Genomic DNA, 24,836 nt, shown 5'->3' with positions numbered 1-24,836 from the left:
GTCCCAGCCCCTAGCCTCTGCCCTAGACCATCATTGGTCTGCCTTCTATCTCGAGTTTTGCCTTTTCTAGAAATTTCATATGGATAGAGGCACATAATGTGCAATCATTTGTCTGGATTCTCTCTGCAGGCATAATATTCTGAGGCATACGTGTTGGAGCAGCTATCAGTGATGCTGAGCAGTAGCCCATGGTGTAGACGTTCCACATCTTGTTTATCCTCACACCAGCTGAGGGACGTTGGATTGTTTCCAGTTTGGGGCTATAATGTGTTCTGCTGCTGTGAATATTCTCATGTGTGTTTTGCTCTTATTTGGTTTTGGAGGATTCTGCACCAGCTCCTGAGGTGCTCCATGATCCCTGGCAAAAGCAGACTTTCTTAAAGGTCTTACTATCCCGGCCTCTCGAGTACCACACGCTTGGGTCTGAATTTGTCTTCCTTTCCCTACAGCTTTAGAAATGCAGAGAAGGAGCACACCTGGGACACAGGTCACATTTCCCACTTAGCTGACAGCATCTTGTTTTCTGACTTGGGCTTACTGAAGATTTTCACATTCCCTATCACCTTTTTTATTAGTATGCATGAGGTTAATGCAAAAGAAAAAATCAATCAATGCTAATCAGCCACGATCAATCTGCTTAGCTCCTCTGACTTTCTTTCTATTCCTTGTCTCTGTTTCTTCAACATTTGTATTTTTTCCAAAGGATTTAGTAAAATGTGTGTTCACTATTTTTAAAAAATAGGAGAATCATTGCTTAATGGGTACACAGTTTCAGTTTTGCCAGATGGAAAGAGTTCTATAGATGGATGGTGGTGATGGTTGTACACCATCTGAATGTACTTGATGCCGCTAAACGACACACTTAAAAATGGTTAAGATGGTAAATTTTATGTTATATGTTTTGCCACAATTACAATTAATTGTTTAAAGAATCAAACATAAAGAGCCAATTATTTAGAGTAAGAATGGGAAATAGTTTTTTACCTGATCTTTCTCCTAAACAACTTCATGACTAACCATCCTTGCAGACGTTTTCACACACATTTGTACACAATTTTTTAACCGATTTTCCCTTTATAAATGGAATCATTTGTTTGCTTTATAACTTGCTTCTTTTTACTATCCACTATGTCATGACTATCTTTCATGTCCATGTATATGAGTCTGACTCTTTCTTTAATCACTGCACAATAATCAAAGGCAAGACTAAACCATGGTTTATCAGGACCCAAATGTGATGAGCATTCTTATAAAAAGCGTCTTTGATGCATGCTTGCATTTTTTAGAGTAGTACCCCTAGATGTGCTCATCAAAGGGCAAAAAAAACCACCGAATTACCTTCCTACTAACCACAACTGGAAAGTGCTGATTGTCCAGTGTTCTCACCAACATTAAACGTTACCAACACTTATAATTTAGGCAAATCTGATTTTTTAAAAGGGAAATGATGTCATCTTGTCTTAGATTGAATTCTCTGATAAGCAGTGAGTTTGAGCATCTGATAAGCAGTGAGTTTGAGCATCAAAGTTTACATGGCCATTATGATATCTGTGAACTGACTGTATATATTTGCCCCAAATTCTACTGAATTATTTATATTTTTCATATTGATGTGTAGGAGCACTTTGTTTACGAGGAGGGACCACATAAAAATGAAATTATGTTTTGGAGGGCAGGCCCCTTGTAGTACAGGCTTCCCCCACTAGGTAACCCATCAGCATCAGTGTATCAGCTAGCATTGGTGTGAGAGGCTTAAGTTCGGCTTCAGTTAATTTTTTTTGGAGATTCTTTCAGTATGTCTGCCCATTTCATAATGGGTGATTTACGAGCTCACCTGCCTGCCTCATGCTAAGTGTTCAGCAGTTTTTTACCAAAAGCAGCATAGCCCTCTTGCCCCACCCTCTCTAGTCACCCAATCTCACCCCAAGCACCTTTTTTTTGTTTGTTTGTTTCCCTGAATGAGAACAGTCCTCAAAAGGAAACATTTTGCTGATGTGGAAGAGGTGAAACAAAAAATGGCGGAAGCACTAAATGGCATCAAAATTGATGAGTTCAAAACTGTTTTGAGCTGTGGAAAAAGTATCTTAATAGGTGTATTACATCAAATGGAGAGTATTTTGAAGGTGGCCGAAGCTTAAACATGTAAAAATAAATACACAATTTTTATAAATAAATTCCAGGGTTTTTGTTTCTTTTTTTGAGTTGGAGTCTCACTGTCGCCCAGACTGGAGTGCAGTGGCCGCTCCCGGCCACCGCAGCCTCGACCTGCTGGGCTCCGGCGATCCTTCCGCCTCAGCCTTCCGAGTAGCCAGAATTACAGGCATGCGCTACCACGCCCGGCTGTTTTTTTTTTTTTTTTTTTTTTTTTGATTTATTGTGGAGATGAGGTCTCACCAAGTTGCCCAGACACGTCTCGAACCTGCGGGCTCAGCCAATCCACTCACCTCAGCCTCCCAAGGCACGGGATTACAGGCAGAGCCACCAAGCCCGGCTTGGGGGTTTGTTTGGGTTTTTTTGGTCTCCCTTGTTTTATGGGTATTACTTCCTTTATTTATTGCAAATATTTTTTCAGTTATTCAAATATCCTTTTTTTTTTTTTTTTTTGAGTTGGAGTCTCACTCTGTCGCCCAGACTGGAGCACAGTGGCCGCTCCCGGCCACCACAGCCTCGACCTCCTGGGCTCTGGCGATCCTTCTGCCTCAGCCTTCCAAGTAGCTGGAACTACAGGCACGCGCTACCACGCCCAGCTAATTTTTTTATTTATCGTAGAGATGCGGTCTCGCCAAGTTGCCCAGGCGGGTCTCGAACTCACGGGCTCAGGCAATCCACTCACCTCAGCCTCCCAGAGCGCGGGATTACAGGGTGAGCCACCGAGCCCGGCCTCAAATATTCTTTTAATTTGTATCTTGCCTTATAAGTTTATAACCTTTTTTAGGGTACTTTTTGCTATTAAACATGTTTAAAGATCACAAAACGTGTGTTCTCAAGGTTCCCAATAATAGTTTTGGGTTTTGTTTAGACTTAGTAATAGCTTTTTGAATATAATTCACATGATACACATTCACTTGTTTAATATTTAATGCTTTTTAATATACTCACAGAGTTATGCAGCCATCACCACTATCTAATTTCATAACATTTTCATCACCCCGATAAGAAACTCCATACCCATTAGCAGTCACACCCCAATCCCCTCCAGCACTCCTAGCTTTGGGTTTCCTTCATTCTACTTTCTGTCTCTGTGAAAGTGTCTACTCTGGACAGACATTTCCTCTAAGTGTGATTGTACCACTAGTGGTACTTTATGACTAGTCTCTTCCACGTAGCATAATATTTTCAAAGTGTATCCATATCATAGCCTATATCAGTATTCCATGTCATTTTATTGCCAACTCATATTTCATTGTGTGTATATACCACATCTATTCAATCATTCTTCCATCAGTGAACATTTGAATTCTTCCACTTTTAGGCTATTAGGAATAATGCTGCTCTGAACATTCATATATATGTTTGGGGTTTTTTCTTTGACTTTTTTATAATGGTAAAATACATATAAAATTTATCACGTTAACTATTTTTAGGTGTGCAACTGAGTAGCATTAAGTATATTTGCAATGCTGTGCAATTATTACCACTCTCTATTTTCAAAACTTTCTCTTCATCTCGAAAAGAAACTCTGTACCCATTAAGCAATAACAATAATTTTCTCCTCTCCTCTACCCTTATAATCTCTACTTTACTTTCTGTCTCTATGAACTTTCCTATTCTAGGTTGTTCATATGAGTGAAAATAGACAATATTCACCCTCTTGTGTTTGGTTTATTTCGCTTAGCATAACATTGTCAAGATTCTTTCATATTGTACTGTGTGTCACAATTTTCTTCTTCTTAAGGCTGAATCATATTCCACTGTATGTGTATACCATGTTTTGTTTATCCATTCACTTGTCATTGAGCATTTTGGTTGTTTCTGGTTTTTGGCTATTGTGCATAATGTTCACAATATTGTGAACATTGGTGTACAAGTATCTTTTTGAGTCCCTGCTTTCCATTTGTTTGGGTGTATATCCAGGAGTGGAATAGTTGGATCATATTATATGTTTAACTTTTTAAAGAACGACTAAACTTTTCTACAGAGGCTGCACCATTTTACACCCAGCAGTGCACGAAGGTTCAAATTTATCCACATCCTCACCAACACCGGTTATTGTCTCTTTTATATCAGAGCCATTCTAATGGGTGTGAAGTAGTATCTCATTGTGGTTTTGTATGTTTAAATCCTTCAATCCATCTGTAATTTATATTTTTGGACTGTGTAAAGTTATTTTTTGTTTTGATTTTTTTCCCCAAATGGCTGGGCATTTTCACACCATTTGTGGTGTTGAAGTCTTTCTTCCCCTGCTAATATAAAATGCCATTTTTATTTTATAGTAAATGTATATATATGCATAAGTCTACTTCTAGATAATGTTCAGTCATCACTATACCAATACCACACAGTTTTAATTACTGTAACTTTATAATATATTTTAATGTTTGGGAGGACAAGTGCTTCCCTCAACATTGTTCTTCTTTTTCAATTCCTTGGCAACATTTGAACATTATGTCTTCCAGCTTAACTTGAGACTCAGTTTGTTTAAAGTTCCATTAAAAAATTCCTATCAGTTAGTTGGGTGTGGTAGCGCCCGTCTGTAGTTCCAGCTACTTGGAAGACTGAGGCGGAAGGATCGCCGGAGCGAGGCTGCGGTGGCCGGGAGCGGCCATTGCACTCCAGTCTGGGTGACAAAGTGAGACTCCAACTCAAAAAAAAAAAAAAAAAATTCCTATCAGATTCTGCTTGGGATTGCACTGAGTCTGCAGACGGGCTGGGGATCTTTCTCCTTTACACTATTTGCTGTGCAAACCATCTTCACTATCTCTTTACCAATAGAAGTGCCATAGAAGAGAGAAAATAACAGAATCCGTGAGGGGTTGTGAAGAAGGAGCAACAGCTCTGGAAAATATTCGGGGAAAGAAAGTTCTGAATTCGGGAGTAAAAATGAGCTGGGAAAGTGGACAGATAGAAGTGTTCTTTCAGTTTTCTGAACTGAAGCTTATTGCATTGGATTAAACAGAGAATGACCTCTGTTATTCCAGAAATTCTGTACTACGTTATATACATGTACACACACACACACACACACACACACACACACACACACATCTGTTATTTTTCTCTAGTACGATGCTGTTCGAATAAACCAACTCTATGAACAAGCCAGGTGGGCCATTCTCTTAGAAGAAATTGACTGCACAGAGGAAGAAATGTTGATCTTTGCAGCACTGCAGGTATGACGAGAACGTCGATTTCTTTTCTCTGGAAGGAGACCAAGTTGGTTCTGCTTGAAGTTTCGTATTCTTCACTGCTGTTTTTTTCTTTTAAAAAAAGAGCCTAAAAGGAGGGCCATGCATTTAAATTTAAAATGCTCCTCGTAATCCACACATGTGCACGTCCTATACACACATGTGCACGTCGTTTGCAATTCTTAGCTCTTCCCTGCTGCAAACGCAGTCCATGATGGAGATGAACCAGTAGTGAACACAACATGAGTTCAGTCTCAGAATGATTCAGATTAAAACGTCATTTTCCACACAGGAGGGAGATCTTTCAGGAGATGTGCAGTGTTCCAAGGGAATTGTTTTCAGTGAAGAACTGGCTCATGGACTTATTTCTAAATCCTCTGTTTTTGTTTTAGTATCATATTAGCAAACTGTCATTGTCCGCTGACATACAGGACTTCACCAATGACTCCGAGGTTGATGAAGTGGAAGCAGCACTTTCTAACTTGGAAGTGACCCTAGAAGGTGGAAAAGCAGACAGCCCTTTGGTATGAACTTTTCTGATAACTCAGAATCATGACTTTGTTCTCACTGACAAATATAGATGAACTTTTCTCTATTATAAATAAAAGAATATTTTCTCTGATTTTGAAAAAAAAGAATTTACTCTTCTCTGACAAGCTTCTTAGCAAGAACTGTCTTTTCTCAGGTTAGCTCTATAAGGGACTATATTTCATGTGATTTCTCCTGTATTGTATTGCTTCCTAGGGGCAAGTTGGCATGGTGTGATGTGAGGGAGAGATGGCTGAGAGCTCCACTTCACTATCATGGAGCGTGGAATTGGTTCACTCAGTCTTGAAAGAACTGCCCTGTCTGTTGCAGGAGGCAGCTGTGAGAATAGGGAATGCTTTACAGATATAAAATCTTATTTCCTATTTACTTTGTCATATATTTCAACTGGGCAAGCTTGATGGCAGTGAGGGTCTTTTGCTGGACATTGTAAAAAGTTCATGAATCCTTTTGACTTCAGGAAATAAACACAAACCCTCCAGTAAAATACTTTTTTAAAAACTGCTTTTATCATCTCTTGCTCCTTATTCATGAAATAGGACTGCTTTATAATTGGAATGCCCCCCCTGTTTAATGCATTGGGTTCCATTCTTTTGTTTAACTTCTTCAATCATAGGATTAACTATTAGTTTAATCACATTGTATCAGAGAGGTGGGTCCGTCATAACTGGATCTAAGTAGAAATAATGGATAGCAATGAGTCACCGTATTCTTACAGATTCATTGTGTGTTCTCTTATCATCAAATGTCTAAAAACAGGAAATTGGTATCATGCAAGAGCAAGTACTTACTGCAAAATAAATGCCAAGAGATGCAGAGTCCTGTCTCACATTTGTAGGAGACAAGGACCCAGTGAAATTGTTCTCTGTGGTCTGTTTTCTTCACTGAATAAATACAACAGAAAAATGAACCTCCTTAAGATAAATGAAAAATGCCCTCCGCCCTCTCTCAATATTTTTATGTAATGCTAACTAAACAACAGTTTGAAAACAGGCACCAACCCACATTGCAGAATGAACTTTGAGCCAGGTTCCTTTGGAGAGTTTAATCAGTGACCCAGATGTAGCCAGAATCACCACACGAATGTAAAAATTGCAGACTAGTTTGTACATAAAAGCAGTCACGTCTAACTCAAATTTTTAACTTGATTGGTAGGTAGAAACTGCTTAATCATTTTTTTTAATCTTTTGTTCACTTTTGTTATTAAGGAGACACATACAGAAAAACGAAAAGCACCTAAATGTACAGCTTGGCAAATTAGTACGCACTTATCACCCAAGCCCCACCCAAATAAAAAAATAGAACTTCGCCCTCCACCTCAGGAACCCCTACATGTTTCCCCTCCCCCTCCCATCCCTTCCCCTCCTCCTCTTACTGCCCCCCACCCCACCACACCTCTAGGTAATGTGGCTGGTATGACTAAGGAACTGAGTTTTTCATTTTCTTTAACTTTAACAAATTCAAGTTTAAATAGCCACATGTGGCCAATGACAATGCAGGTATAAAGAATATCAACATCACTTGTAAGGTTCCTGTTGTGAAATGTCATTTGTTTTTTCCTTAGGAGGACATTACGGATATTCCTAAACTTGCAGATAATCTCAAATTGTTTAGGTAAGTAACCCTTTCAGGGGAAAAGGAGTTACTCATGACAAAGTCCTGCAGATAAGAGAGCAGGAGTTTAAATTGCACGTCCTGAGGCAAGGTTCACAGTTCAAAGGCAAGAGCACAGGGCATCAACATGTTAAGTCCTTGTTCCACCACACAAACTAGCTGGTTGAACTCAGGCAATGGATCATGTCTCTGAGCCTCAGTTTTCCAGTCTACAAAGTAGAAATATAACTCCCCTAAAGTTTTTTGGTTTTTGTTTTTTTTTTAATTGGAATCTCACTCTGTCGCCCAGGCTGAAGTGCAGTGGCATAATCATGACCTCCTGGGCTCAGGCAATCCTTCCACCTCGGCTTCCTGAGCAGCTGGAACTACAGGTGCACGCCACCATGCCCGACTCATTTTTTTTTTTTAATTTATTGTAGAGATGAGGCCTCGCTATGTTACCCAGGCTAACTCTTGGGCTCAAGCAGTCCTCTCGCCTTGGCCTCCCAAAGTGCTAGGATTACAGGTATGATCCACCATGCCTGGCCCCCTTAAGTTTGTTGAGAGGATTCAATAAAATGCACATGAAACCTTTAGCATGGTGCCTGGATCACGATATGTGCTCAGCAAATGGTAGTGTGAGTGCAACTAGCATCAGCAATAATGAACACACCTGCCAGACTGGAGTTTCTGGAAGGATCCATCTGGGAGGCTCAGCACTCTAACACATTTGAAGGTTCTTTTACAATTTAAAATCATTTGTTTCTAGACCTTTGATCCTGCCCATATACAGAGTAGTCACTTTAGTTTATCTACTGTTGACTAACTGCTTCTGATAAATTCCCCAATTCACCTCAGGCTAACCTGAAACTACTAAAAAGGTGGGGAAGGGGATTTTTTTCATGGCAAGAAAGAACTGCCACCTTTGTGGTGGTGCCAAGGTGTGGCTGGATGAAAGAAATAGGTCTTTTGAAATCCTATCAGTTCCTTATGGCACTTCATGGTTTGTTGACTTTTCTTAATCAACCAACACTTTACCAGGGCAGTTGATTTTTAAGAGAAACACAAGTTTCTCTGGATAAAAGATGATGCAAAGAGAGCCCTGGAAAAAAATGAACAATGAATCAGGGATAAATGAGAAACAAGCATCCAAAGGCAACAGTACTTATCACTGGGCTTCTGCAGGTTTGTTTTAGGATATTTTTAATGTGATTGTAGGATGTGGTCTCAAACAATAGGGTCATTCATTTCACTTCCATGGCATAAATAGTTGTAACCGCAGCTGACTCATATTGTTATAGTCAGAGCTATAGAAAAAAGCTACAATATGAATTCACAAATACATCTTCATAAAGTACTCATATTATCCTACAAAGACATTGGATTGCCATATTCTCTGTATAGAGTAAATTGAGCTCAACACAAAACAAATGCTGACAGTCAGTACCCTTCCTATAGATGTTTTTGATGCAGGAGGTGATATTCTGGAGTTAAGCCCTGCATCCATATCATTCATGCTACCCGGAATAGTTACTGGCTTTTGGTGTGACTGTTATAATCAAACTCACAAAATTGTCCTGTTTGACCAATGGACACTTGATCAACTAAGGTCTCATGATACTGAATTTAATATCTAATGCAGTTTGTGGTAGGAAGAAACAAAGAAAGGAAGGCAAGAAAGAGTAGGAGGGAGAGAGGAAGGGAGGGAGAGAGGGAGATTGGAAAGTGGAGCTCGATTCTTAGTGGAAGTGTGACCGCTGACTGGCCTTCATTTCCCTGGGCCTTCTTTCCTCATCAGTATGAGCGCATTGGACTAGTCCTTTGACTTTTAGGTTTTGTCTTTGGAAACTCTTCATTTTTTTCTAAGCAAAATCCATTAAATCTCTATATAAATAGTGGACTTTGGTTTCCAGCAACAGGGCATCCACTCAGTTGCAAACCCAAATCTTGCTATAAATTCCTAATGAATTTGGATTAAAAAAACCAAAGGAATAGTAAATACACAATTGGCCATGAACTGAAACACAGATCCCAACTTGCAGGAAATGAAGAGGAACCTAGTTCCACAAATGAAGCATCAGCCCTGCAGAGGGCTTTAGGGCATAGACATTTTATTAAAGTCCATAAGGCCTGGATTTTAATTAAACACAACAGAATCTTGGCTGGGTACAATGGCTCCCACCTGTAATCCCTGCTACTTTAGAGGCTGAGGCTGGAGGACCGCTTGAGCCCAAGAGTTTGAGGTGATAGTGGTCTATGGTCAGGATACTGTGCTCCAGCCTGGATGACAGAGCAAGACCCTGTCTCTCAGACCCTTATTGTAAACATTAGTAGAATCTTTACAATACTTCATAAAGTGATAGTGTATAATCATGGAAATCTTTGGTCCTATAGTAAGGCTCACTGGTTTTCACATGGAAAACCACATATAAGTGAAGTCATGCATTTTTGTTTTTATTTTTTTAGTGTTCCAAATTAGTGACCCTTCTGTTTTGACAAGTGGCCATCAGTAGTAAGCCCTAGATGTTTTCAAAATAATAAACACATTTAATCTGTCCTTTAAAGAAAAGGTTACTATAAAATGAATGAGAACATAATCAATTTTTAAAAGATATTATCCTAACCCTTTTGAAAACTGTTATTGGAAGTGTTTCTGTGGTTACATTGTTGCCAGTAATGATACTGCCTATTAAAAAGACAAATTCTGAGGCCAGGTGCAGTAGATCATGCCTGTAATCCAAGCACTTTGAGAGGCCGAGGCAGAAGGATTGCTTGAGCCCAGGATTTTGAGACCAGCCTGGGCAACAAAGCGAGACCTCATCTCTACAAAAAAAAAAAAATCAAAACTTAGCCAGGTGTGGTGTTACATGCCTGTAGTCCCAGCTACTCAGGAGGCTGAGGTGGAAGAATCGCCTGAGCCCAGGAGGTTAAAGCTGCAGTGAGCCATGAGCATGCCACTGCACTCCAGCCTGGGTGATGGAGTGAGACCCTGACTCACAAAGAAAAAGAAAAAGACAAAGACAAACACTGTATGATCTCACTTATATCTGGAATCTAAAATAGTCAAACTCATAGAAGTAGGGAACAGAAAAGTGGCTTCTAGGGACAGGGGCAGAGGGAAGGGAAAAATCAGAAGATAATGATTAAAGGATATGAATCTATTATACTGTATAGGGTCATTTGCTAAGAGGGAAGGTCTTATGCTAAGTATTCTTTCCAAAAATTATAATAATAACGATGATAAAGGGAGTGGAAGGAAATTTTGGGTGATGATAGCTTTGATGATGGTTTCACAGGTATGTACTTATCCCCAAACTCATCAAGATTTTCAGTGTGTTTATTTCTTTATATGCCAATCATACCTCAATAAAATGTTTTTTTTTTTAAAGTATCTACACACTTTTAAAACTTGGAGACAGTATTTTTCTGTTAAATAAAAAATCATTCAGATTGAGAGCCTGTCTCGTTCATTCATGTAACCTTTACTACCCAACATCTCCGCCCCTCCCCCAGCCTCTGGAGCATAGAAAAGCAGCTATAAGTTTTAGGTTCATTATTGTGTTGAAAGCAACCTGGAAGATGAACTAAACGAAAGGAGAATGTAGAAGAAATCTGAAATATGTCAATGCTATTAAGGTCCAGGGAAAATGGAAAAACATAGTCTCATTCTTAATTCTTAAGGGAAATATTTAGATGCTGGAGATTGAGACAAGACTTTGCTATTTACATCTACTGGTTACAGGCCTTGTCTTTAGATTTTATTTTTAAAATTCTATTTATTTTGAAGAATCTAAGTATTAGACAGTCTTTTACATATGTTCAGAGTTATATTAACTACAGCCCTCAATATGATAAATACTATTTTAACGCAATGATTTTTTTTCTTCTTTTTGAATCAGAGTCTCACTCTATCGCCTAGGCTGGAGTACAGTGGCACAATCATGGCTCACCACAGCCTCGACCTCCTAGGTTCAGGCAATCCTCCTACCTCAGCCTCCCAAGTAACTGGGGCTACAGGCACACCCAGCCACACCCAGCTAATTTTTTTCATTTTTTGAAGAGGCAAAGTCTCACTATGTTGCCAAGACTGGTCTCAAACTCCTGGGCTCAAACAATCCTCTAGCCTCAGCCTCCCAAAATGTTGGGATTACAAGTGTGAGCCATTGTCATGCCTGGCCTCAGTGGTTTTTCTTAATCCTGGAAGTGTTTACTCCATATAATGTTTTTCAAATTTACTTCATAATTTTTATGTAATATTCTCCTGTAACGCACTAGATTTTTTATGTGTACCTTCGTCCTTATCTTCTTGTTAAAGATAAAACATTTTTAGCTAAGGAAATACCAGTACTGACTTGTCAAAAAACTTGCCCAAGATTATATGAGTGGTATAAACACCAGGCTTCCTCTCTCCCACTCTTGAATGCAGAAGTCCACATCTCTGGCATGCAATACCCTGACCCACCCCAAGGCCTGGATTGTTCCACCGAACCACATACAACTCATAATTGATCTTCTCTTCCCTCAGCTCTCTCTCTCACACATTTCCTTTTTTTTTTTCTTTTTGGGTTGTGAGTCTCACCCTGTCACTCAGGCTGGAGTGGAGGGGCACAATTGCGGCTCACTATAGCCTCAACTTCCTTGGCTCAGGCAATCCTTCTGCCTTAGCCTCCTGAGTAGCTAGGACTACAGACATGAGCCACTATGCCTGGGTAATTTTTTTTTATTTTTTGTAGAGACGAAATCTTGCTATGTTGCCCAGGCTGATCTCGAGCTCCTGGCCTCAAGTGATCCTCCCATCTCAGCCTCCTAAAGTCTGGGATTACAGGTGTGAGCCACCACACCTGGCATATTTCCTTTTTTGAATGACCCAACATTTAGGCCTCTGATTGGCACTGCCAATAGTGCCAGTACAAAGTTTTCTGGCCCAAACAGATACCACAATTGGATATCTTCTTTCAAAATATGTTTCAATAACTGTAGAGCTTATATCGATTTTCTGTAGATATTGGTGATCCATGGAACATTGGAAATTCTCTGGTGGTTTCTCTTAAAAGTCAAAAAGACACCACAAAAAAAGGTTGCCACTTTTATTTCTGATAACTTGAAGCTCATGCTGTCTCTGTTGACAGCTTTTTCAGATCCAAGAATGATGCTGAGATTTTTAAAGGTTACCAGATTTAGATTTCTCACATACATCATCAGTTGTTGAGCACTTCGGTTGTGCCAGGCACTGTGATAAGCACCTCACATAGATGACCTCACTGTGTCCTCACAAAAACCTTGGGATTCCAGACTGTGACTGTTTCCATCACAGAGAGGCAGTACATACAGCCAAGCAGGTGGAGTATCCCGGGGCGCACTTTTAGGCAGTGGCAAAGTGTGGTCCTAGGGGGTCTAACACCTGAGGCTTTGCATTACATTCTACATTGCATGTCAACACCTCTTTTCTAGTTTTTTGAAATGAGTTAGCAGTTTCTTTTATATTTTTATTTTTTTGAGTCAGAATCTCACTCTGTCACTCAGGCTGCAGTGTAGTGGCACGCTCATGGCTACCGCAACCTCAGCATGCTGGGCTCAGGCCATCCTTCTGCCTCAGCCCTCCAAGTAGCTGGAACTACAGATACACACCACCACACCCGGCTAATTATCTGATTTATTGCAGAGGCAAGGTCTCGCCAAGTTTTCCCAGGCTGGTCTCGAACCCCTGGTCTCAGGCAATCCTCTCACCTCTGTCTTTCAAAGTACTGAGATTACAGGTATAAGCTACCCTGCCTGGAGTGTTAGCAATTTGAAAATTATTTTTTAGGATAGAGTTTGCTGTTGGACAGTGTCTCTAGAGCATTTTGATCCACTTGAAAGTTGCAATGTGTTCTATTTTTCTGGATGGCTGTTGAAACATTTACTCTAATTTGCAGGCCCAAGAAGTTAATATTAAAAGCTTTGAAGCAATATTGGTTTGTCTTTAAAGACACATCTATATCCTACTTTAAAAATAAGGAACTTGAACAAGGAGAACCAGTAGAAAAATTAAACCTCAGAGGTAAGAGTACTCTCCTTCTTGCTTTGGGTCCTTGGGTCATCTTTAAATGCAAAGTTTCCTGCATGGAATGTATCAAAGTCGACATTCTAGCCCGTTAGCCTCTAAAAACTCAGCACAGGACTCATCATGACTCAGCAAGCTGATGAAGGGTGAGGTTCCAACAAAATGGAGCAAGGTTTCCCTTGAGAGGGACCACCATCTGTCACTGTTGTCCACATGAACAGTAGACTCCTCTTCCTCATGAAACATGGACCTTGAATGTAGTTTGGTCACGACAGTTAGCTACGTTCTGCTGTCCCTGGTCTCCCAGTGTGTTCAGAGTCTACCACGTGGTGGTCATTGGTGTCTATAGTGCATGAGGCCTGTAAGATCCTGAAAAGATTTCTGAATTCAGGAACAGCTGCATTGAATTCAGTGTCACTTTAGAGCCTATTCTAATGTTAGAAAGTCACTGTGAGTAAAGTGATGATGCTGTGTGAATTGGAACATTTAACTAACCAGTGCGCTCAACCCTCATTGTTGTGGTAATCAGAGAATTCCTTCTGCTTTCATTTATTTTAAGTTTCATATTCATATTTGTTCCTGTGAGTTAGGATAGCCAATGCCAACTTGAAAAATGAATTCAGTGGATTTTTGTGATTTAAGAAAATTCCAGAAGAAAATTATTTTTTATCCATGTTAATTGTTCATCAGTCTTATTTAGTTATCCTTGAACTAATGTTATTCACTTGCTCCTTCATTTTTATATATATATATTTTTTTTTTTTTTCTTTTTCTTTTTTTTTTTTTTTCTTTTTTTTGAGTCGGGGTCTCACTCTGTCACCCAGTCTGGAGTGCAGTGGCATCCTCATGGCCACCACAACCTCAACCTGCCAGACTCAGGCAATCCTTCCACCTCAACCTTCCAAGTAGCTGGAACTACAGGCATGTGTCACCATGCCCAGCTAGTTTTTTGATTTATTGTAGAGATGAGATCTTGCCAAGTTGCTCTGGCTAGTCTCGAACCCATGGGCTCAGGCAATCCTCTCACCTCGGCCTCCCAAAGTGCTAAGATTATAGTCTCCTTTATTTTCAGAAGAGAGATACATCCAAGGGGCTTATGTTCAACTCTTTCTTTTTTGATGAACACCTAATACTTACCTAACTGATTCCTCAAACTCAGTTTAGTCCCTGTCTTTTATCCTTCAGGCTGCGAAGTGGTACCAGATGTAAATGTAGCAGGGAGAAAATTTGGAATCAAGTTACTAATCCCTGTTGCTGATGGTATGAATGAAGTGAATTTGAGATGTGACCATGTAAGTAAAACCACAAAAAAAGTTACCTCCCTTCACCAGTACTAAGCTCAAGAGCAAAATCTGTAAGACATTTTCTCAAATTCATGCTCTGTTGTGTCTGTCAGCTATTGCTTTGTGACAAACAATCACAGTGTAACAAAATCACAATACCATTCAACAATAAACATTTGTTTTTGAAGGATCTGCAGGTAGGCTTGGGTTTGGATGATCTAGGCCAGTGTCAGCCAGTCATATCTGCTTTGAGATGCAGGTTTGGCTAGACCTTGCCACACATTGAGCTGATTTTATCTATTCTGGGTCTTGAGGTGTCTGGGGGAAGTTCTTCTCACAGTCAAGGCAGAAGTGTAAGAGGGCAAGATGTGAGGCCTCCTTAAAGCTTTGGCTGGAAGTTAGCATCGTAGTCACATTACTTGCTTTCCATTGGCCAAAGCAGATCACGTGACTGAGCCCCAAGGCAGGAGACTGGAGTTGCACTCTGTCTCTGGTGGAAGGGACATAGCAAAGGGTAGGAAAACCGGGAGGGGGAAGATTGGGGCCAGTAATTCAATGTGCCACAACCCCTGTTGCGCTGAAGAATTACCCTCTTAAGCTGCATCTTCTCAGTTTCTGGGGACCATTCCTGTTCACTCCCTGAAGTTAAAAATGAGCACAGATGTTAAGGAACAATAGAAACCACTGTTCACTAGTTCAGAGGTCATAATGGCCCTGGTCACTACCTTTGGATTAGAATCTTTACTAAGGATAGACCAAGGTTTGAATAATATAGGAAATCAGTTAATGACTTTTTCATCATTTTCTTTTGTCATCTCTGTGACATGACATGAAGATGGGAACACGTATCAAAGAAAGCCCTGGTATTCATAGTTTGGGGTTTTACCTATCTGTGCTCCATGGTGCTCATTTGCGTCCTGAGATCATCTTTAAATTCAAAGTTCCCTGCATGGAGTTTATCAAAACTGATATTCTAGCCCCTAAGCACCTGGAAACTCAACACAGGACTCTAAGGCTATTATCAAGCCTTACATTAGGTGGTTAGCAGCCATGCAGAGCCTGTGCCACTTCACATCTTTCCTTGCTTGGAAGGTGATGGTTTTGTACTGCAATGGAGGAAAAAAGTCCAAGTCCTATTCTGTTGGTAGCAGGGTGGCTTTGCCCTTGAACTTGCTTCTCAGCCCTCTGATATTTGCTGCAGGAGAATCAATATGCCCGATGGATGGCTGCCTGCATCTTGGCATCGAAGGGCAAAACCATGGCAGACAGCTCCTACCAGCCAGAGGTCCTCAACATCCTTTCATTTCTGAGGATGAAAAACAGGAACTCAGAATTTCAGGTGCCCTCCAGTCTCGAAAGTATGGACATGAACCCAGAATGTTTTGTGTCTCCCCGGTGTGCAAAAAGACACAAGTCTAAACAGGTACTGCTAATCTTGTTGGGACAGTTGCCTGCAGTGAATTCTTTATGTTCTGAAATAAAAGGAAGAATTCCATCTTAGACCATCATCATGAAAAATGAGTTGATGGAGAAATTTGACTATGTACCAAGTTATGAAATTACTGTTAATTTTGCTAGAGGTGACTGTACTGCTGACTGAACATAATGATATTCCCAGATTGGACTTAAAATTGTTTAGTTCTGGGCCAGGCTCGGTGACTCAGCCTGTAATCCCCGCACTTTGGGAGGCCGAGGCAAGTGGATTGCCTGAGCCCACGGGCTTGAGACCAGCCCGGGCAACTAGGCGAGACCTCATCTCTACAATAAAATAAAAAATTAGCCAGTTGTGGTAATGCACGCCTGTAGTTCTGGCTACTTGGAAGGCTGAAGCAGAAGGATCACCAGAGCCCAGTGGGTAGACGCTGCGGTGGCCGTGAGTGTGCCACTGCACTCCAGCCTAGCCTGGGCAACAGAGTGAAACTCCAACTCAAAAAAAATAAAATAAAATACATTGTTTCATTCTCACCAATTAAAATTGTGTTTCCACAGAAGTGGACTAAAATTTGCACAGAGAAACTGATTAAAATAGAACCGTTGTCTGTTGACTCTGTTCATGAACCTCAGAAAGAGACCCCAAATCTCATCATCTGCATGAACCTTATGAGAGAGTGGGAGGGAGGGAAAGAAAAAGAAAGAGAATCAGAAAGGCAGAAGGAAGGGAAGGAGAGAGGGAGGGAGGGAGACAAGAATGAATAATTGAATGAGAATGGACGTCTTTGTAAAGATGCAGTTGGGGCTTGCATTGCTTGTTCTCCTTGGGGCTCTGGGGGCTAACATGGCGATTACAGAGCTGTCAGTGCATGAGGAGAGTCTGATGTCTCCCGTTTCTGCTTAGCTGGCAGCCCGGATCCTGGAAGCCCACCACAACGTGGCTCAGATGCCTCTGGTCGAAGCCAAGCTGCGGTTCATTCAAGCGTGGCAGTCGCTACCCGAATTCGGCCTCACCTACTACCTTGTCAGGTGATTACATGTTCACTTGCCTCTCTCACGCTCTGTTCAATTTTAAGTAGCTTTCTGGGAGCACAGCTTATTCTCTTGTAGTATCGAGTCCAGAACTCTTTTTATTTTAGAATACTGCCCTTTCACAAATGGCCCAAACACTTTTGGTTGCTCATAAAAATTTTTCATACCTTCAGTTCTAAGTGCCAGCACCCTGAAACAACTAAATGTGGGAAAGGAAATTTTAAAAGGATGACCCTGAAACAACTAAATGTGGGAAAGGAAATCTTTTAGGATGACTTCATTTGCAAAGCCAGAGAAGGAACACCACCTATTGATTTTATGAAATCTGTGACTTTCTTTCCTGTCAGCTTCATCCCTGTTGTGCATCTCACACCGTGCCTCACAGCGTGGCTTTGCAGAATGTGTAGGTTTCTAGAACAAACGCTGTGTCTCATCTTCACCCAGCTTCATGAGGTAGCCACCCTGTTCCCACTGGTCTCTGAAGATTTCTGGATCTACAGGATCCACAGGGGGCCCATCTGTTACCCACTTCTGTTTTACAGATGAGAACCCTGAGCTATAGAAAAATCACTTGGGTGACTTGTCCAAGTTCACCTCCTAGTCAGGGGCATGCCTTGGCATATGGCCCAGTGTCCCTATTCATAATCCCCACCCAGCCTGATGACTGCCCCATGGTATAAAATGAATGGTTTCCCAAAATGTGTCCATAAGCATGCTTGTAAATCAAAACATATTTTTTAGTTCAGTAAAGAAGACTGACATTTAAGCAAAGACATTAGCTTGTGGTATTAAGCATGAAGTTGGTGGAATAAATGAAGAATAAAAGGTAAGGGGAAAAGTTTAAGCAAAATCTACACTTAATTCTGCAGTGCCACAAATACTCTCCGTCACTTTCTCATTTTCTAATTTGTTGACGAAAGATGAGTTTATATTTTAAAGTGCTGGTTTATGGGAAGGTACCGTTTTCATTCGCTTTCCTGACCTTTTCCAAAGACTTGTTTTCTCCTACCTTTTATGGCAAAGAAATCTATTTAAACTTTTTTATCCACTGAAACATCATATTTAACATTGGTCCCCAATGTTTGTCCCAAATAAGCAACTTCTTCTGCTCTACTGCACCCAGCAAAAGCGTGAGTAGTGGGAGGGAGTTGTGCTGGACATTAACTATGTGCATGCACATGAGTGCATGTGCACACACGCACACACACACTCACCTGTAACCCGGAATTTGGCCTATAGACTGGAGAAAACATGAACACTTGAGCCACCCAGGCCCAGCTCCCAGTCCCACCTCTGCCTCTGCTCCTGTGTGACCTGGACATTGTCACTGTCACTGACCTCGCCAAGTCTCAGCTTCTGTGTTGTTTCATTGGGCATTGTGGACCCACCTTGTTGAGAGAATCCAGTGGAAGAATGCAAGCAAAGTGCCTGATGAGTTGTGAAGTGTGCTATGGGCCCTGAACAGGTTTCCCATGACAGTTACTCCTTCCCTCTGCCTCCAGCATCTGTTTATGGAGGTGCAGCTTGAGGGAGCGGCCCTGAGGGTAGTGAAAATCTGCCTTTTCCAAGGCCAGCAGGCAGAGTCGAGATCTGCCCACACCTGAGAAACCTGGGCTTTTGCCTCACGGCTCCCCGGATGCTGGAGAGCATCCCAGGGAATTCCCGTATGTTAGAGAGAAGCAAGTGGAGTAAGACATGGGTTAACTTGTGGTATTAAGCATGAGGGTGGTGAAATGAATGGATGTTAAAAGATATGGGAATAATTCCAGAAAAGTAGAGTAAACTTCAATCAAGGAGATAAGAATACGAAGGAGATAAGAATGATGTGGAAAAGGGTTTATTCAACTAGAAATGTTTTTTTCTCAAATTATATTTTCCTTTCCTTCTGCATCAATTTCACATCAGCATCCCCTCCTCCCCTCCCCCTCTGGTTGCTAAAGGCTCCTCTTCATAGCAGAACTTCTTAAGCATGCTGTCCCCACCCACTATCTCCAATTTCTTTCTCCCGTTCTCTCTTGAACCCACTCCAGTCATGATTTCTCCCCTGACCCCCACTCCACTGCCCGCCCCCGCCATCTGCTCTCATCAGGTTGCCTGTTGGCCACCCATGACCTTCACACCGCTGAACTCCTCATTCTGCTCTCAGTCCTTGTGACCTCTCAGCAGCCTCTCGGCACCCCCTCCTCCTTGACAACCTGGGTCACTTGCTTCCCAGGACAGCTGACTTTCTTGTCTCCCCTCCTCTCTCGTGGCCAGTTCATTTGGTTTTCTTTGCTGGTCCTTTCTCATCTTTCCAACCTTCTGTAATACTGGAATGCCCAAGCCTCAGTTCCCAAAATACTCCTCTTCTCAATCTATGCTCACCTCTTGGGTTCAGCCATTCTGGCTTCATTCATACATGTATAAGCTGATTACCCATAAGTGTATATCTTGAGCCCAGAACTCTCTCTTGAACTGCATGTTCATAAATCCAATGACCTTTGGCTGTCTAATGGGCATCCCATCTTAACATGTCCCAAATTCCTGACCTTGCCCCTTACACCTGCTCCTCCTGTTTCCTTCTGCATCTCAATAAAGGGCAGCTTTCCCCTCTAGATGTTTGGGTCAGATCTCTTGGAGTTGTTCTTGATTCTGCTCTTTCTCTCACACTGACATGCTGTTCATCAGCAAATCCTACTGACTCTACCTTCAAAGTATATACATAGAACCCACCCCTTTTTCTTTTTAAGTTTTCCAAAATTAATAACAGAATCTGACCACTTCTTACCACCTCCATCACTACTACCATGCTACCTGACCTTCCTGCCTCTATTCTTGTGCCCCTAAGTTTTTAACTTAGCATCCAGAGGGATCTGTTTAAAATCTTAAGCTAGACTCTGAGAAGCCTCTTCTCAAAACCCTCTGGAGGCTTTCTATCTCGCTCAGAGTAAAACGCCTTACAACAACCTACAAGACCTTAAGTCTCTAACACATTCCTCCCCCCTCTATTATGCCAGCCACATGGGCCTCCTGGCAGGTCCTTGAGCATGCAGAAATGAATAAGTGGACGTGCCCTCTGTCTAACATATTCTTTTCACAGATATCCACATGGCTCCCTCCCTCATGCATATCAGTTCTGCAATCAAACATCGCCTTCTCACTGACCTTCCCTGATTTCCCTGTTTTAAATTGTAACCATCTCCTGGCCAGTAATCCCTGTACCCCTTCTGTACTTTATTTTCCTTCATGATCTTATCTGGTATATGTATTTCACACTTATGTTCCTCTCCCACAGCTGGTTGGGAATTTTCTATCCGTTTAGTTCACCACTGTCTCCCCAGTACCTAGGATGGTGCCTGACACATAGAGTTGCTCTTAATTTTGAATTGATTTGACTTCCTCTTATTTTACTTTCTTCTGATGTCAATTTCACTTAAAGGAGGTCTGCAAGAAAGGCTTCGTTCCCTCCATTCTTTGTATTGTCTTTTTTCTTTTTTCTTTTTTTTTGTTTGAGTTAGAGTCTCACTCTGTCACCCAAGCTGGAGTGCAGTGGCACACTCATGGCTCACCACAGCCTCAACTTCTGGTCTCAGGTGATCCTTCTGCCTCAGCCCCTCAAGCAGCTGAGACTACAGGCTCACTCCACCATGCCTAGCTAATTTTTCTTCTTCTTCTTCTTCTTTTGTTTTTTTTGTAGAGATGTTGTCTCCTTATGTTGCCTGTGCTGGTCTTGAACTCCTGGACTCAAGTGATTCTCTTGCTTCAGTCTTCCAAAGTGCTAGGATTGCAGGCGTGAGCCCCTGTGCCCAGGCTTCTGTTCTTTGTATTTTCTGTATCAATAAAAATTGTCTCCTGTAGTAAATCCCTCATTATCCATTCTTCCGAAATGATTTAGACATGTTGGTATTATCTTTAAGTCATATGGAAATGAGCATCATATTAGAAGAAGCAGTTGCTTCTTTTAGCTAACGTTGTTCTTTTTCAGATTTAAAGGATACAAGAAAGATGACATTCTGGGAGTTTCATATAATAGGTTGATTAGAATTGATGCAGTCACTGGGATTCCAATTACAACATGGAGATTCGCAAATATGAAACAGTGGAATGTAAATTGGGAAATCCGGCAGGTAAAGTGAAAGTTGTTAGTGTTCAATGTTGAGCCTATAAATGTGTGTTCCCTCAGAAATGCAGGTTATTCGGATTTTTAAGAGATGTCCATAAATTTAGAACTAGGAAACCACAAACATGTGGTAATTGTCTGCTAAAATAATCACATGCAATTCTGGGCAAGTTCCTAACAAGTACAGGCCAAATGTTCTTGAATTAGCACCACAAGTTGGCTTAGTCTCCATGAAGATTTTCCATACAGACTCAAAAATTGCTGAGCAGTTTGATTAGTATTCATTGACTCAGCATAGGATTATATAAGATTCAGGCTGATAATTACTTAGCAGAAACTACTAAAGATGTAACTATTATGCAAAATGAATCCAAAACAAGGCCTCATCTGACTGGCAGCCAAGAAGTCTAACTGATTGAGGACTAAAAGGCTCAATCACTTACCTGGAGAACATTCCAGTCTCAAAGGGAAGAACTGCTGGAGAAGCAAGTGAGGTGCCCAAAGATGACTGAGAAAAGTTTAGCCTGTTGAGATCAGGAGCCCTCAAACCCTTAGCCTGTGTCACAGTCTCCTGTCATCTCCGGTACTAGGAATTAAGTTCAAGCCAATCCTAGAGCATGGGAAATTCTAGATGAAGTTAGAGGCACCTTAGCATTTTACTGCTGATTTGGAACATTCTGGTGTTGCTGATACAGAATCTCTCTTCCCTTGTTCCTTTAGCATTCTCATTTTTCTAGTTCAAAGCCATCAATGTAGAAGGATGGTAGATACTCACACTTTTTTTTTAATCAGCAAATATTTATTAGCATGTATTATGTAGGAAGCTCTGTTCTTGGCACTAGAAATATAAGTAATAAGCAAAAGAAAGAACTTGCTTTTAAGGAGCTTAAACATTATAATTACAATTGATTAGTAAGCAAGGCAATATGAAAAAAATATAAGATAATGTCAGGTCCCAAATATGGCTATAAAGAAGATAAAATAGAGTACTGTGGTACAAAGTGGAAGGCCTTCAGCTTCTGTGGTCGTGGAAGATTTCTTGAGGAGGCAGTGTTTGAAATGAGACCTGAATAAGGAGGAGAATGCCACACAATATGTATTTTCTAGAATATGCTCTCTAGAGAACGCGTATTCTAGACCAAAGAAATAGCAAGTGCAAAGTTTCTGTGATAGAAATGAGCTTGGTGGGTCCAAGGTACAGAAAGAACAGTGAATGAGGAGGGAGAGTAGAGGAACTTGGAGTGAGTGGATTAGGGAGGGTCAGGCCTTGTAGTCATGAAAAACTACTGGATGATTCTAAGCAAAAAAATGACATGATCTCGTCTTTACTTAAAAACAGTCTGGCTTCTACAAGGGGAGGATGTACTACAGAAGGAGAACAGGGGATGTGGGAAGACCAGTTAGGAAGTTCTTTAAGTAGACCAGACTGGTGACATAGTGCAGACTTTAGCAACAGAGCTGGGAAGAAAGTGTTGAATTAGGAGTGTATTTTGGAGGCTGAACCAACATGACTTGCCAAAGGGCTGAATGGACTCACACATTTTTTTAAGAGCCCTGAATTCCCCTCAGTAGTGCTGATAGCCACCTGGGTACTCCTTTGTAAAATGAAGGTCGGGGATTAGATGACCCCTAATGCAGTAGCTCTAAAACCTTAATGCATATTAGGATCACCTGGAGAGCTTTAAAATACCACTGCCCAGGCCACACCCAAGACCAATTAAATCTGAATCTCTGGGAATAGGAGCTAGACATCGGTCATTTTTAGAGCTCTATAAGTGATTCCAAGTGGGTAGCCAAAGTGAAATCTCTGAGACTTTCTTCTAGGGCAGAGGTTCCCAACCCCCAGCCCACAGACCTGTATGGGTCCATGGCCTGTTAGGAACCAAGCCACACAGCAGGAGGTGAAGCAGGTGAGCAAGCAAAGCTTCATCTGTGCTTACAGCCACTCTCCATTATTCATATTGCTGCCTGAGCTCTGCTCCTGTCAGATCAGCAATGGCATTAGATTCTCATAGGAGGATGAAAGTGTTGAATTAGGAGTGTGTACTGTGCACGCGAGGGATCTAGGTGGCACACTTCTTATGGGAATCTAATGCCTGATGATCTGAGGTGGAGCTGAGGTGGTAAGGCTAACGCTGGGGGGCAGCTGCAAATACAGATTAACATTAGCAGGGAGGTTTGCCTGCACAGAGACCATAAAAAATCAATTGCTTGCAGATGCATATCAAAACCCTGTCAGTGAGTGGCAAGTGAGTTGATGTGCTTCAAATGTACAGCTGCATCTGGTAGCAGGCTTTAAGTCAGAATCTGACATCTATTTTAGTCCGCACATGGCCCGCCCATTATTTTATTTACTGCTTCCTTCCATTTCCCCTTTTTTTAAAATGGTAAGTTGTATAATCATTTCATTATATATTACAATGTAATAATAATAGAAATAGAATGCACAATAAATATTATGTGCCTGAATTATCTCAAAACCACCTGCCCCACCCCACCCTCACCCTGCTATCCCACCCCCTGTCCCTGGAAAAATTGTCTTCCACAAAACCAGTCCCTGATACCAAAAAGATTGGGGACCTATTCTAGTGCTTAGAGTTCATGACTTTCAGCCAGGAAAATATTTGTAGTGGCAGGAAAATTATCTTATTTCCATTAAAGATTCTGCAAAGCACCGTGCCGCTCAAAACAAGGAGTGCTTGGGAAATTCTTATATCCAAGTGACAGGCAGAAAATACTATACGTGTGCTGCGAGTTGTTTTACCGGGTGTGTGGCAAAGATGACACCACAAGAGGGCGCAAAGAGAGCAAAGATGTTTCTGGAAGTACTTGAAGTGGTGCATTTCTATGCGTTTTGGGGGGATAGCCATCTGCCGGCCACCTCGGCGGTTCTCAGCTCCAGGAGAGCGCTTCTTTCTCTTCATTCCTTGTGAGGGTTTAAGCTTACCCATGCTTTCCTCTTTCAGGTGGCGATTGAATTTGACCAAAACGTCTCCATGGCGTTTACCTGCCTGAGTGCAGATTGCAAAGTTGTGCATGAGTACATCGGTGGCTACATTTTCTTGTCCACTCGCTCCAAAGACCAGAATGAAACACTCGACGAGGACCTGTTCCACAAATTGACTGGCGGTCAGGATTGAAGTGGAACAGGCCTGCTCGTCCCGTACAGACAGGGTGAGCCAAAGTCAGTCCTCCCTGAACAGATGGGATCCTTGGCTTGCCCAGTATGTCGATTCCAGACTAACAGACCACATATGTTCACTGCCAGTCTCATGGATCCTTGCTTCATTTCAAACCCACTGCTGACACATCGCTTTTCTTACACTGCCCTATTGCTCCCAGCCAGAAGGGTCTCACTACCATTTCTATAAAATGGGTGGACAGGAGAGAGAGGGCAGTGCTCTGAGACTGCTCTGAGGTCCAACATGTAGCTGCGATTCTGTGACTGTGGAATCTGCCCGGTA

At 41.5% G+C, this 24,836-nt stretch overlaps 1 protein-coding gene across 1 annotated transcript in view; it reads left to right on the top strand.

Moving 5' to 3' along the window:
• The window catches only part of FERMT1 (fermitin family member 1), a 44,736-nt gene extending 20,142 nt beyond the window's left edge, over positions 1–24,594 (top strand). Inside the window, exons 7-15 of the mRNA XM_008064311.2 lie at positions 5,223–5,330; positions 5,738–5,869; positions 7,456–7,505; positions 13,400–13,524; positions 14,713–14,819; positions 16,012–16,233; positions 17,146–17,270; positions 21,238–21,379; positions 24,339–24,594. Of these exons, the coding sequence (XP_008062502.1) occupies positions 5,223–5,330; positions 5,738–5,869; positions 7,456–7,505; positions 13,400–13,524; positions 14,713–14,819; positions 16,012–16,233; positions 17,146–17,270; positions 21,238–21,379; positions 24,339–24,512 (1,185 nt within the window). The 3' untranslated portion in view covers positions 24,513–24,594. The remainder of the gene's footprint in view (positions 1–5,222; positions 5,331–5,737; positions 5,870–7,455; positions 7,506–13,399; positions 13,525–14,712; positions 14,820–16,011; positions 16,234–17,145; positions 17,271–21,237; positions 21,380–24,338) is intronic.
• The last annotated feature ends 242 nt before the right edge of the window (positions 24,595–24,836 follow it).

Source organism: Carlito syrichta, unplaced genomic scaffold, assembly GCF_000164805.1.
Source record: "Carlito syrichta isolate Samal-C Ts95f unplaced genomic scaffold, Tarsius_syrichta-2.0.1 Scaffold307277, whole genome shotgun sequence".
NCBI lineage: Eukaryota > Metazoa > Chordata > Mammalia > Primates > Tarsiidae > Carlito > Carlito syrichta.
Note: the sequence above shows the minus strand (reverse complement) of the source record. Positions and strands in the feature narration are given on the sequence as shown.